This window comes from Leptinotarsa decemlineata, unplaced genomic scaffold (genome assembly GCF_025532065.1).
Source record: "Leptinotarsa decemlineata unplaced genomic scaffold, Ldec_3_MD MMD2_tig00026330_RagTag_RagTag, whole genome shotgun sequence".
Taxonomy (NCBI): Eukaryota; Metazoa; Arthropoda; class Insecta; order Coleoptera; family Chrysomelidae; genus Leptinotarsa; species Leptinotarsa decemlineata.
The window spans coordinates 9,765,583-9,779,641 of record NW_027412690.1 but is presented as its reverse complement, the minus strand read 5'-3'; the positions used below and the strand labels follow the sequence as shown (position 1 = coordinate 9,779,641).

Below are 14,059 nucleotides of genomic sequence, written 5' to 3'. Positions count from 1 at the left end.
AATATTCATAATGCTGTACGCAAAATTAATTTTACTCTTGAAAACGTGGCGAAGTTCTTGAACATAAACAAACTCAAACTGAATACCACTAAAACGCAAGCTATGATATTGACAACACAATATAAATATAACTCAATTGGTATCAACTCCATTAATATTGAGATCTACGGCGAAACTATAGAAATTGTGAAAGAATTCAAATACCTAGGCTTCATCGTTGATAACACTTTGAACTTAAAAAAACACTTCCAGTATATGTGTAATAAAATTTCTAAAAAATTGTTTTTCTTTACTAGAATTAGTAGACAATTAACATTCCAATCTAATTTGATTGTTTATAAAACAATAATCCTACCACACTTTGATTACTGTGCTACTTTGATATCATTACTAGACGGTTATTCTATTTCTACTCTACAAAAATTACAAAACAGAGGAATGCACTAGTTATTAAAATGCTATAAATATACTCCTATATTATCAATGATTAATATTCTGAATTGGATGACAGTAAAAGATAGATTACAATATTTTTCTATGATATTCATATTCAAAATACTCACTGGAAAAGCACCACATTACTTCAATGGGTTTATTACATATAACCATCAGATACACAAATACGATACAAGAGGAAGAGATGAGTTGGTTGTCCCACGAACTAACCTTGCAAGAACAATGAGTTCTATTTTTCACAGAGGAGTCTTGGACTATAACGAGCTTCCTAATGAAATTAAACAAAGTAACACTTTTTAAACGCTCCTTATCTCAATATCTACGGACACAATACTATTCCAATTGAGTTGTTCATCATTCCTCTTTCTATTAATCTCTTCATCATCTACTACTGCAATGTTTTACCCCAAATATTCCATTATATAGGCACAGCTTACTTACTATAAGTAAGCTGTGATATAGGGTCTTATATATTTCAGTTTTTTTGTAATTCTGTTTAATAACTGATATATTTGTATAATATTTATGTATATTGGGATATCTATTTCTATTATTATCTGAATAATTGGATTTAATGTAACACTGTGATATAGGCGGCATTCTTTCTGAATAATCACTGATTTAACTTTCTAGAAGGAATTGTAATGAAGACGTATACATTGTCTCCTATTGTTGAAAGGAATTTCAGGCAAATACTCGGTGAAGAACGACCAAATGTTTCACTTTGTCTCTTTCCTTCTTTTCTTTCTCAAAGTTCAGCTCATTTTCACAGGATTGGTTACTACCTACTATAGAGAAACCTCTTTTCAACTGAAAACTGATTAAATGCACTTGCGACCACTTTTACACACGAAAATACGTTGCCAAGTTAATACAAAGATATTTATCCTACTTAAAGACTATTAAAGGCGCAATTAGTCACAGAAGAGTATATGTAACTGGGCATAATATTTTTGTAGCAACACTTATTTTAATAAAATTTTGAACTTAAACAGATATGAAGATCTTAAGAAAACTAATTGGTCCTAGATCATGAGTTTGAAGTGAGTGTTTAATTAAAAGTCCAATATTTAAATCTAAGTTTATCGAAAAACTGAAATAAATCAACAGTAATCAATTCAAGTTGGAAATTTAGAAAATCTACCTCGAACAAGAAACATACTATAGAAATCGTTGCGTCTGTGGTGAGTAACCCTCTGCGTACATGACAACAGTTGCTCGTGAGAATGATGTCTTAACAAATAATCACTGTCGAGAAACAATTCAAAAGACTTGCTCGGTCATCGGATTTTACTCTTCTCGATTTTTTCAGTTTGAGCTATATCAAATCGAAAGATTAGGTTGCGCAACCTGGAACAATATGGAAACTCGGAGATAGAGTTTCTGAAACTTATGCTACCATTACCCCAGGAACAAATGGTGAGGACAGCGGAACTCTCGGAGAACAGGGCCATTGAATCTGGTGTACCACAGGGTTCTGTGTTAGGTCCTATTCTGTTTCTGCTATATATGAATAACATCTCTAAGATTAACATAACTGGTTTCACCCTATTCGCGGATGATACTACAATATTGTGGAAAGAAAAGAACTCGGAGCTAAATAAAATAATATCATCCGACTTGAAGAAGATGAAGAGCTGGTGCGATGAAAATTTACTCTCTCTCATTGCATCCAAAACGAATATACTTAATATCATTCAAATGTTCCCTTGATGGAATTTCAATAGACCCCATATTACAAAATAAATTAAACACAAAAAGAAAAAGATTTCCTCAGGATGTTATGCAGTTAGAGTAGTTTCAGATGAGTTGGGTTTCCATATCGCAAAGACCGTTTACCATGCACTTATTGAATCTCGACTACGTTATGGAATACCTTTTTGGGAAGCACGCAACTCATCCTTTCTCTCTTCTGTATTGATATTATAGAAGAGGGCACTAAGATGTCTCTGTAAAGTCAAACCCAGAGATTCGTGCAGGAACTTGTTCACTGCCACTAAAATTTCAACAGTATCGCACTTTTTATCTTATTTATAATCATAAATCAAAGTTCAAATTTGCTTCTACTCCTTATACTACTCGAAATAGCAATTATACCTTTAGACTTCCCATCCCAACTTCGAATTTAATCAAGGATTCCATATACTATAATGGTGGTAAATTGTTCAATCATTTACCATTAGAAATGAGATATGCAAGCGGTGAAGAACCCACTTGTTGATAGACCCTATATTATAGTTTGGAAGAGTATTTTAGCGAATCCTTTTAACATTATATCAGCAATTAATTATTTGTACTACATATCACTTTATACATGGTGGTATTTTATTTATACATTTTTAGAACTTTTTTATATTGTCATTTATACATTTTTGGGACTTTTTTTTTATAACTACATTTATACTTTTTCTATATCAACATTGTATTTATTGAACTTTGTCAATAAGATGCAAATCTTCGGACAATAAAGTACATTTTGATTTGATTTGAAGTGAAATTTAGTGTTGAAAACCCGCGAACACAAGAAAAAAAAAGAATTATTGAACAACCCAGTAGATGTAAGGACAAAAAGGATGAGCTTGAATAATTAATATTCATTATATAGCAATCAGTCTCAAATGTTTTGTTATCAAATATAACTGGCCTAATTCTGTCCCAACAAAAAAAAATGTTATCTACGTTTTTGTTTACTTTCCACAGAAGATAAGGAAGTGTTTACTGAACAGTTTTCTCTTAAACATTTGTAACTGGAGACTGGACATTCAGTGTGTTTCCAGTCATGTGAAAGAGATAGTATATCAATAAATAATTGGAAACGTGTTTCGGAACCAGCCAATATGAATTTGCTTCAGTCAAAAATATTTTCTGTGGTGGTTTTGGGGCTGGCTAGTTTATTCGTGGGCATTCTACCGAATTGTTTTGGTCGCCAAGGACGAAAGCAATGGCCGCTTCTCCTCTCGAGCCTCCTCTGCTTCGGAGGAGGAGTCCTGTTATCAACGGCTCTACTACACATTCTCCCGGAATTGAGAGAATCTATACCAGAGGAGTACAAGCAGTACGTGGAAATAGTGTTCTGTTTGGGTTTTTTCATTCTATACATGGTGGACGAAATCGTCCATTTCTTTTACGGAGACACGCACGAGGCGAATATCTTTCACAACCATGGCCACAACAACAATGAGAGGAGGCGCTCCTCTTCAGCTAAGTATGCTTACGGAACAATGGAAAGTCGGCATTTGCTGCATCGGGAATCTTCATCTCAGGCTTCTTACAATCCTTCGTTCTACAGAGCTAGGAGTGACAGTGTACTATTTTGCGACCAACCGCCTTCTCAGTTGTGTCACGTGGGACATCAGGAACCCTGTTCTGCAGCACCGACAGCTAATATTGGACTTTTGGCTGCCCTTTCTGTTCACGCTCTATTGGAGGGGTTGGTCGTTGGGCTGGAAGGAAGATCGGACAAGGTGAATATTAAAAACATTCGTTTTCAACTTTGAGGGGTCTCTCCCAATTAAAAACAAAAACAAAACAAAATCTTTGCGCCGATTTGGAATGAACCGGATGAAATTATCAGGCTATTATACTGGATAAAAGACGAGTTGGTTCCCCATATAAATAGTAGGTTTGTCTTCAATAATAAACAATCTGAATAACAATTCGGAAACCTGAAACAAAAAGTGTACAAGATGGAAGCGAATCAACCCTTTAAAAGAGTTCATTACGACTGGGTTATTTTATTTGTAATACAGGGTGTAACTAAATAAGTGTAAAACATTTAAGGAGGTGATTCCTCATCGAAAAAAAAAGGATCTTTCATATAAAGAAATTTCATTGGGGCATCCCTTGTTATGTACCCCTTGAAGGGGGTACATAAAATTTGTATAACAATTTTTTTAACAAGCACTAAAAAAGGGTCGAAGAAAGCAGCGGTAATTTGAAGCTGAATCTTTGCCTGGTTTGATAAATTGGATCGTCCAAGTTCTTAAACAAGACCCTATTTTTGAAGAGAAGGCTGAATGTCTCATTTATAAATAAGGAGACCACAGTTAGGATTCTGTTAGAGGCAAAAAGAGGCCGACAAGAGTCCTTAGGCTTGGCTTTGCATATGCATCGTATTGCACGTTTTTGTATTAGTAATACTGATTCAAAGCATGTGGTAGAACACACACCCCAAAAGCAAATACCATAACGAAGATGGGATTCAAAAAGGGAATGATAAACCATTCTAGCTTCTGCAGATCCGAGCTCAAATGCAGGTATTGCATAACCTCCAGAGGAGAGGATTTCAAAGTATCTACATATTTGTTGAATTTTAAATTATTGTCAATGAACAAGCCAAGGAATTTAGAAGTTAGTACGTTGTCAATTTGAATATTATTTAGATGTACCTACGGCTGGAATCTGGCAACGATAGGACACTACTTTTGTTTTTGATAAATTCAAGCTCAAGAGATTTGAGTCAAACCAATCTTTCACTTTCGTGATGTCATTCTCAATAACTTCATACAACGTATGGTTGTTAGGAGCATGCCATAAAATTGTGGTATCATCAGCAAATAAAGTAAATTTTTCTTAGATGTTAATAGACGATGGGTCATTAATGTAAATTAAGAATAAAAGTGGTCCCAGTACCGGTCCTTGTGGGACGCCGCAAGTATTTTCAGTTGAGTATGAAATGGTTTTGACCATCTGGGTGCGATCTGCTAAGCATGACTCAAACCACTTAAGACTTTTTCCAGTTACACCGTATCTCCTGGGTTTCCGTAAAAGAGTTTCCGTTGTCTTAGAGACAACAAAAGACAAAAACTTTCAAAACAACCTAGTAAATATGAATTATTTGAAATATTTTTGCAGGTCTTGCTGTTGTTAGGAGCAATATCATCGCATAAACTGGTTGTTTCATTTTGTTTGGGAATGGAACTGACTTCAAATCCATTATATAAATTCAGGAGGCACTTCGTTTACATTCTAATTTTCTCATTAGGATCCTCTGGTGGTATTCTAGTCGGGATGTTCGTAACGAATATTCCTACTGAGATCAAGAATTTGCTGATACCAATTTTACAGGTAATGACAATTTACGAAGTAGATCTTTATGGGGTATTCTCTGATGAAAAGAATTCTTCAGGTTGTAATTATTCTCAGATTGTTTCACAAAAAAATGTTCATATAAATGTTATATCTTCACCATTTTAATTACTTTGCATAATATGTACAAGTTGAATTAATAACTTTGGTTGTTATTTTTAATTTTGGTACTTATTTGATAATGGAATTGACACTTGTTTGATTAAAAAGCTTATCACATTGGTCTACCAGTAGAGTATCTGGAAACCTGTGACATTCTTTGGTAAAAAAATGATAAATTCGCTGTCGTTCTTAGATGAAATTAATTTGCCAAATCAGATTGGTCAATACTTGACTAAATAAAATTTTAAACTATATTTTTATTCACATTTGTACTTTTTTGGAAAATTCAGAACCTACCATTTTCAGTACCAATACCATGACGTCAATCAATCAATCAATATATGCTTTACTGTCGAAAGATTAGTATCTTATTGACAAAGAGACAAAGACTTGTAAAAAAATTAAATGCATGTCAGAAAATACAAAAAATACAATACATAATATAAGAAATACAAACATGGCAATTTTACAAATAAAACATTGAGAAGACAGATGACTTTAGGTGAACATTGAAAAATCAAGTAGAATTTACAGGTTAACACAGTAGAATTAAAGGATTCAAAAGTAAGCTTTTCTGATTGAAAGATCTTTAACTGTACTTCGGAACTTTTTGATATCTGTGCTATTTTTTTGAATGGTAGGAAGCTGCTGATTATATACTTTATTACTTTCATAAATCAGAGAATGCTGAGTCAAGGTGAAGTTTGAAATAGTTAAGTAAAGCATATGATTCTGTCTGGTGTTGTGACAATACATGCTAGTTTTATTTTTATGAATTGAGCATACCTACTGTTTCCATTATGTATAAACAGGTGACAGGTAATATTTTGTGGCTGATGAATAAAGGCTTGCACTGATCTCTTAGCTTAGAATTTTATCAATAAGTTATTTAAAGCTTTACAAAGTGAACTGAATGATTTATAATATGAACTAGAACTAGGACAAAGAATAAAAATATGTTTCACACACAGTTCAATCCCAGTTTCATCACATTCTAAATTACAGGGCATTGTCAAAATATTCTTGTAGGTCATAATAGGCTTTATCACTTAATAGTTTTGTAAATTTCTTTCTAAATATGATGAAAGGAGTCTCTTTGATTTCATTGGGAAGTTTATTGTATATCCTGATTCCATTACCTATATATCAACGAGTTTTGAACCAAACATGTTTTTGGAATTGGTAGACTCAGTTCATTTGACCGCCTTGTATGGTATGTGGCTGTAGCTGTAGATTCATAGTTCACCCTATTTTTATGTCTAATTGACATGGTTACCAATATAAATATTGAAATAACAGTAAGGATTCTATGTTCTCGAAAAAGGGGGTTTACATGAATCCCGCCATTTCGCTTTACATAAGTACTTGATAGCCCTCTTCTGCAAAACAAAAATCATGAAAATATCTGAGTAGGAACATATTTAAGGAAGTATGAGCCTGATTTTAAATTTGATAAATGTTATGAAAATTGAGCCAAGTAAGATTCTAAAAGCATAAAAGAAAATGTTCATGAAATTAATGGCTACTGACCTTTTTCGTAGTTGAATAATGTAAGTAAACTTGTAAAAGACCTACCTCCTGTTTTCAAGGTCTCTATGTAATAATATTAGGTAGAAAAGAAAGCCTACTTGGATTATATTTATATTTTGATGAACTTGATTTCACTATTTGCGGACTCAAGTCTGATTTTATCAATACCTAATTAAGTATTTAGGTGTCTGGATCAATAATAAGATTGTTGTTACATTTCAGTTTTGTTCATTCTGAAGGATCAGTTTTACCCATATATAGAACTTCATTTCTGCTTTAATCAATTTATTCATGTGTTTGAAAACTATTTTTCGACTGGACCAAAAATGTGACTTATTCAACATCCTTTGTTCGGGCACAACGAGAACAACAGCGATGAGTAATAGTGACTAATTGTATGCCTCATAATGAATAATGTTAAATTGATTTCAACATCCAAGTCTACAGGGACCAATCTGATGATAAAATCAATAGAACGGAGCCCATTTATTATAAAATACTACTCTGTTCGAAAAATAAAGTGATTTTTGGTCAAAATTAAGCCTGCGAAATTTGAACATTTACCTTATTTTCTGAAGAGCCCTAGGTTAAAAAATAATAATTTAATAATTAGATTAGATTAGAAACTTTTTTTACGTAGCTCATAATCTTTGCACATAATACTCATTTTAGCAACCATTACATTAACATAGTAATATAATTTATATAATTCCGGTTTATAATATAACTTCTGTGCGGCTAGCAATAGTGTAACAGTGGTATAAGAAAGTGTATTACGAGTATAACAGTCTATCTGACGATAATGTAATGTATGATACAATCTATCAATGATCATAGCGATATCACAGAGCATACAGGTATGAATCTCGTCGGATTTCAAACTGTTCAATATAGAGCCGGATTCCACACAGATGGATGGGAGGTCTTTCCAGACGTTCACTGTTCTGTTTGTGGGGAAACAAGTCCTCACATTTGTTTGTGTCTGTTCTATCCTCATTTTTCTGTCATGGCCCCTCAGTCCCCAGTTTTCGACAACTTTCGTATGAAGGCTATTTTCCGGGTTTTCTGACCGTGGCCTGCAGGTCTTTATGCCTGACGTTTCTTCTACTGCCGCGGTAGACGAAACGTCAGGCATAAAGACCTGCAGGCCACGGTCAGAAAATAGCTTTCACACAGTTATCTCCGGCCGTGAAAGTTTACATTCATCTTTCGGGATTTCGCAAATCCCTGGTAAACTATACAGGTTGTTCATCATCTTGTATATTTCGATAAGGTCACAGTTGCACCTTTATTTCTGTTTGGAAATCAATAAACAAACCTCTGAAAACCTTAAAATCAAAATGATTAGAAGCATTTATAAATTACCATATTTGGAACTAACATTAAACGTATATAAACCAAACTATTTCTTGCACTTGAATTCACTCTATCTCAAAATCAGCTGTTCATTCACTCTGTTAAAAAAATACGAAGAAATCAAACTTGTACAGTTAAAAATTAAAATGGCAAAGTGCTATTTGTTTTACATTTTCTTTGAAAATAAAGCTAGGAGAAAATAAAAACTAAATTCTCAAATTTCAGTTTTTCTCGAATATCTCCGAAACTACTCGGAATATTCAAACTTTCTAAATGGCATATCATTAGGCAAATAAATGCCCTACTTTTCTCTAATTCAATCGACCCTGTATCACTTACCGTTTCCGCTATCCTCATGCTGTTCATCCTTATCTTGGACACACCGAATACTTTTACAATTCCAAAATGTGTGCTTTGACCAAAATATATATTAAAATGGAATCATCATGTCAGTGAAGAGTCACTCATCAAAATAAGTTCAATGATGGAGTATAATTTTTTCAGGGTCTTGCTGGTGGTACATTGTTATATGTCACTGTGAGCGAAGTATTGCCCCGAGAAAGGGCAAGATGGCATCAGCAACATGAAAAAAGGGGAGCCGGGCTTATTCAGTTTTTCTCAGTAGCACTAGGATTTGGCCTTATGACTGTTCTAACTAAATACTTGGGTGAGATTGGTTGCAAAATTTATTTTTTTTATCGTAATTTACTTTTCTCTTTACAGATTATGATGGATAATATAATTTTTTTTTACAACTATCTCAGCATAATGATAGGATCAATTATTGACAAAGTCTGTGACCTAATTTATTATACATAAATGAAAATGAAGGAATAAAGAGAAATTGGAATAAAACTGTGTCTTAATCTTTACACACCCACTAATAAACATGTTATTGTACCCACTTTTTTCTTTAACAAATGTAGGTTACATTTTCATACTGTTTCATTTATCTTGAAAGAAACAATCCAAAGAGAATAAAGAAGAGAACTGAACTTTTTGGTCTATTTCTTATCTAGTCTACCACATTACCATATGCACATAAATAAAATATTTTCTTTTTTCAATCACTAATATTTTAATCTCATTTCTTGCAAACATTTTTGAGCTAAATGAATTCGTGTTCAATCTCTTCAAAGCAGAAGTATTACCAAAAATTAAAACTTATATTTTTGTGGTTGAAATCAAAGTGGAAGTAACATAAAAACTAAGTATATTGACTTTTATCTAAACATCTCAGGACACAATAAGTAAAAAATATCTTTTTCATTTGCAACTCAAGAAATTCACAGGGTCACCTCACCACCATCTTCAACAATTCCCTCCATTTCTTCATCACTTTCCTCAATGCTCTCTTTCTGGTCCTCTTTGCGTTGTTTCAACCCAGCTGCTGGTGAACGGATGAGTGAAAGATCTCGTTGTACTTCCTTTATGTCCTTTTCTTGTTCCAATTCTCTGCCTTTTCTTAACCTCTGCATAATATAAGCTTTCTGTCTTTTCTGCTTAATAATTTCTACTTTCTTCATGGCTTCCACTGCTTTGGTGAAAGTCTCTCTGTCGTACTTAACAGGAATCTGTCTACGCTTCTCAAACTCAAAGGCAGGATCAATTGACAATTCCTTTCCGACATTCTTTCTATATGCTTTCGTCCATTTGACTTTACGGGGATTCTTTTTCTTTTTGAATGCAGCATGACATTTAGACCTACAGAATCTGAATATCTAGAAAAAGAGGTTATGTTGGCAATATAGCTATCTGAATGCAATTTTAATATAGGTACCTTGTTATCATTCCTGACGAATTGAATACCATGTCCAGGATAGATCCTTGATGAACAAAAATAACATGTCTCAATACGCATTTTGATTTTTATATACTTTCACGTGTTTGGATCATCAACTGAGATTGTTGTAGATTGTAGACTTGTAACTTGTAATGAATTAAATTCCAAAAACAGCATTGTTGCCAACTCCATCCTGAAGTGAAACTCTATACGTAAATAAAAAAAATGGAACATTGAAAATAATAATTATAAAACGGTCGAATCTACAGCTTCAAATTATTCTGTATCATATTTTTTGTAAGCTATAAAAGAGACTCATACAAAAAAAGAAATATTAAAGAAAATCATGTTAGTCATACTTTCAATCACATCAATGAACAAAAGAACGAAACGCTTCCAATCGCTTATTATTATTATTATTAATCGTCATGAATTTGAAAACGCAACATATATAAATCGAAAATCATTATAATATATTTGAACCCTTACAGAAAGAATAAAAATCCTCGCTATTTTGCCGAAAATAATGAAACTGAACATTTTTACTGTTTGAACATATTGCATGATTATTATTATTTCAACGGAAAGCAAAAGCTCTGCCCCATTTTTTAAATTTTTGTTGGGTTTCATAATATATTAGATGTAATCTGCTCTTCTATCTCATTTTCAATTTATCATTCTTCTTGATTTTTTGTTTCGTTCATGATTTTGAAATCACCCATATGTATAGGAAATTTTTTTATAAAACTGTAAATCTATAATTGATTGTTGGGTACCCTGAAAAAGAGACAGAAAATGACAGATTTACTATCTGTCAGTAGTTAATTGTCAACCCAGTAGTATGAAAAGTCTACAGACAGAAGCACCTCTCCATGTATACCTTGTACTCCTAAAGACTACTCAGTATGAATTCGAGGGACCATTTTCGTAAGGTTGCGCTGCAAAACTATGTATTCAGAAAATTTCAACGAATTTCGGTTTCCGTTGAGACTAATGATTCTTCTGAGAAATTTTGAACTTTCACTATTTGAGAACTCTTTCATTTGGAGAACTGCGTTTATGTGAAATAAACTTCCTGAGAACGTTTTCTGAAGGATATTTAACGGTGTCACGTTTTAATTATATTCAAATAAAAGAGCATGACAAGTGTGAGTGTAGTGGAACGGAACCTGTGGCACATTTTCTTCGCATGTCTTTATAATTAAGACAATATTCTGACATTGCACAATTAATTTCAAAGAATAAACACTTAGTATGGTCCGCTCCCTCTACATTACCATCTCCCAACTCAATCAGTAAAAGTGTGTGCATCATATTATCAATATGAAGATAGTAACGCTAATTAGGCCAGTTTCACTAATTGATTATGTCTTCTAGTGAGATGATTTTGTAGTGCATAGACAAGAACATTTATCAGATACTACTTTCTACGTGAATGTGGATGAGTCTGTTCCAGGCTCACTTAAGTGTGACCTCACTTGGTTTTACAAATGATACCTTCGTTCCCAACTTGCCGGATAACCCTGTGTGCACAGGTCAATGAATTGAAAGAATAAGAAGATTTAAGAATTGACCATGAATTACGAGGGTTCCACAAAATGCATTTCTAGGTCGTCAGGATTATGCGCAGTTGATATAGTAGGTTCTGGTTTTTTGAGGAAACGTTGGGATTCTCCTATGCTCTGGTTTTGGCTGCGAAATGATGCAAAATTGTAGTGCCATCCATTTGGGCATTTATTCAACAGTATTTGTTATATATTTAATTATTATTGTTATGACATTTTAATATGTAATGTTTACAAAATAATAAATAGGGATGCTTATATGAGTAGATATTATATAGGTACAAGCAAAAATTATGATGTGTTATCAAATGAATTCGATGAATATTCGTCAAATGTTGTGACTGAAGGTTCTATAATTTTCTCAACTGAAAGTAGTTTTCAATCTCAGTATCTATTGACCTTATTAAGTGATGCGACCCCATGGTTGCCAACTGCGGTAAAATAATGACATTTGACAATTCGATATTTGCTAATAAAAAAATAACCTATGTTTCTGAGTTCCGTCTGCATTTTCATTTTTGGTAAACGAGAAACTGATTTCCAGAATATGGGCAAAAAGAGATTTCCAGTCCTCCTATATGAAGTTGGGGCTCCAGAATGAAGAATTAGCTATGAAGAAATATAAGATGGTCTGTCCCGAAAATGAAAATGCAGAAGCAACCCAGAAAGATAGGTCAAATGTCATTATTTTACCGCAGTTGGCAACCATGGGGTCGCATCACTTAATAAGGATAATGCAGAGTTTGAAAGTTTTTCAAATATTCAGGTGCATTACAATGGATGATACCAAAACTGTTTGGTGTGGAAACTTGTCAGATCAGGTAACTGAGGAATTACTTTATGAACTTTTTCTACAAGCTGGTCCACTGGAAAGAGTGAAAATACCGACGGATAGAGACGGAAGAAAATCAAATTTTGCATTCATAACCTTCAAACATGAAAAATCTGTGAATTATGTTCTTCAGCTTCTAAAGGGCACAAGACTCTTTGATAGGCTCCTGATTGTCAAGCAAAGAATTGGAATCACGCAAAACAGACCACTCGACAGAAATTCGAGACAGCCTGAGTTTCAAAACAATACAATTAATCAACTAAGACTGGAGTGTTTACCAAGGTTTGATCATTCGACTAATAGATTTGCATATAACAGACTAAACTATAGTGGTCATAAAAGGAAGAGAATAATGGAAGATGACAGACTGAACTATAATGGTCATAAAAGGAAAAAAACAATGAGTATGTAAAATCAAAAAATATAAGAATGCTAATTATTGTAAAGAAAAATTATTTCTGTGAAAATGGGATGGACATAAATTATCAAATGATTTAAACAATAAATGAAGTTTCAATAATGAAGAGAAATGAATATCGATATTTCAAATAATATTACTTCATGCTGCTCTTGTTTACTCTGTTGGCGTTTTGTCAACAGAGTACTCAACCAAAATTTAGTGATTTTGTTATAAAAGACAACCAATTTTTATATCTCAAAAGGATCACAAACAAAAGATTTTATGAGCTTTTGAGTGGTTTTATTCCCTGAAGTGCCATCCGTTCTGGTATTTATTCGGCAATATTTTTCACATATAAGTACAATTAATAATTTTATGACATTTTGATATGTAGCTGATATTTACAAAATAAAAAATAGGTAAAAGTAAAGTTGACTTTTCAAAAGACAAATACCTAATTCTCTGCTGCGAAGAGGATGCAAAAAATTAGTTTATTGGGACAAACTCTCAAAATAAGAACAAAAAACTTCGTTGAACGAAGCTATACAGTTGAATTTGGATTACAATAAATCACTAATCGAACACAGAAAAATCGTCACAGATATGCAAAAACTCATTGACGACCTACAACAAAAAGTAAGCAAAGAGATAAAAACCGAGAACTGCGCACTGACACCCAAACAAAAAAATTGTGGAAACTTTAACGAAAAGAACTGTGTTCGGTGTTCATACCAACACAGTGGAATAAAAAAATTCTATTGATCATATATATACAAGGGTACCTGAAAGGCAAGAATATAAATGCGGCCTTGAGTAAGTGACCAGGTTCAATTCAATGTCACAAAAACCTAGGCATCGGTTTTCTCCAAAAGGTAAATGTCTCCGAATCGGATATAATATGTCAGGACAGACAATTCCGCTTTCTGCTTCGATAAGTTTGTTATGGG

At 33.2% G+C, this 14,059-nt stretch overlaps 2 protein-coding genes across 2 annotated transcripts; one reads left to right on the top strand and one right to left on the bottom strand.

Annotated features, from left to right (window-relative positions):
* Positions 1-3,170: 3,170 nt before the first annotated feature.
* LOC111506643 (Zinc/iron regulated transporter-related protein 88E) lies at positions 3,171-9,387 on the top strand. The gene is made up of 4 exons (XM_023161774.2): positions 3,171-3,920; positions 5,311-5,523; positions 9,037-9,199; positions 9,256-9,387. The coding sequence occupies exons 1-4, from the start codon at positions 3,294-3,296 to the stop codon at positions 9,267-9,269; spliced, it is 1,017 nt and encodes a 338-aa protein (XP_023017542.2). The 5' UTR covers positions 3,171-3,293; the 3' UTR covers positions 9,270-9,387.
* A 341-nt stretch (positions 9,388-9,728) lies between these two features.
* Positions 9,729-10,472, bottom strand: RpL24-like (Ribosomal protein L24-like). The gene is made up of 2 exons (XM_074182913.1): positions 10,313-10,472; positions 9,729-10,253 (listed from the first exon to the last, which is right to left on the bottom strand). Exons 1-2 carry the CDS (start codon positions 10,391-10,393, stop codon positions 9,819-9,821), a joined length of 516 nt encoding a protein of 171 aa, XP_074039014.1. The 5' UTR covers positions 10,394-10,472; the 3' UTR covers positions 9,729-9,818.
* Between the last annotated feature and the right edge of the window lie 3,587 nt (positions 10,473-14,059).

Excerpts from the sequence above, each read along its gene's own strand:
- RpL24-like (XM_074182913.1), bottom strand. The coding sequence starts at position 10,393 with ATGCGTATTGAGACATGTTATTTTTGTTCATCAAGGATCTATCCTGGA. Across the intron at positions 10,254-10,312 it reads TCGTCAGGAATGATAACAAG|ATATTCAGATTCTGTAGGTC; the intron begins GTACCTATATTA and ends CTCTTTTTCTAG.
- LOC111506643 (XM_023161774.2), top strand. The coding sequence starts at position 3,294 with ATGAATTTGCTTCAGTCAAAAATATTTTCTGTGGTGGTTTTGGGGCTG. Across the intron at positions 3,921-5,310 it reads TGGAAGGAAGATCGGACAAG|GTCTTGCTGTTGTTAGGAGC; the intron begins GTGAATATTAAA and ends ATATTTTTGCAG. Across the intron at positions 5,524-9,036 it reads TGCTGATACCAATTTTACAG|GGTCTTGCTGGTGGTACATT; the intron begins GTAATGACAATT and ends TAATTTTTTCAG.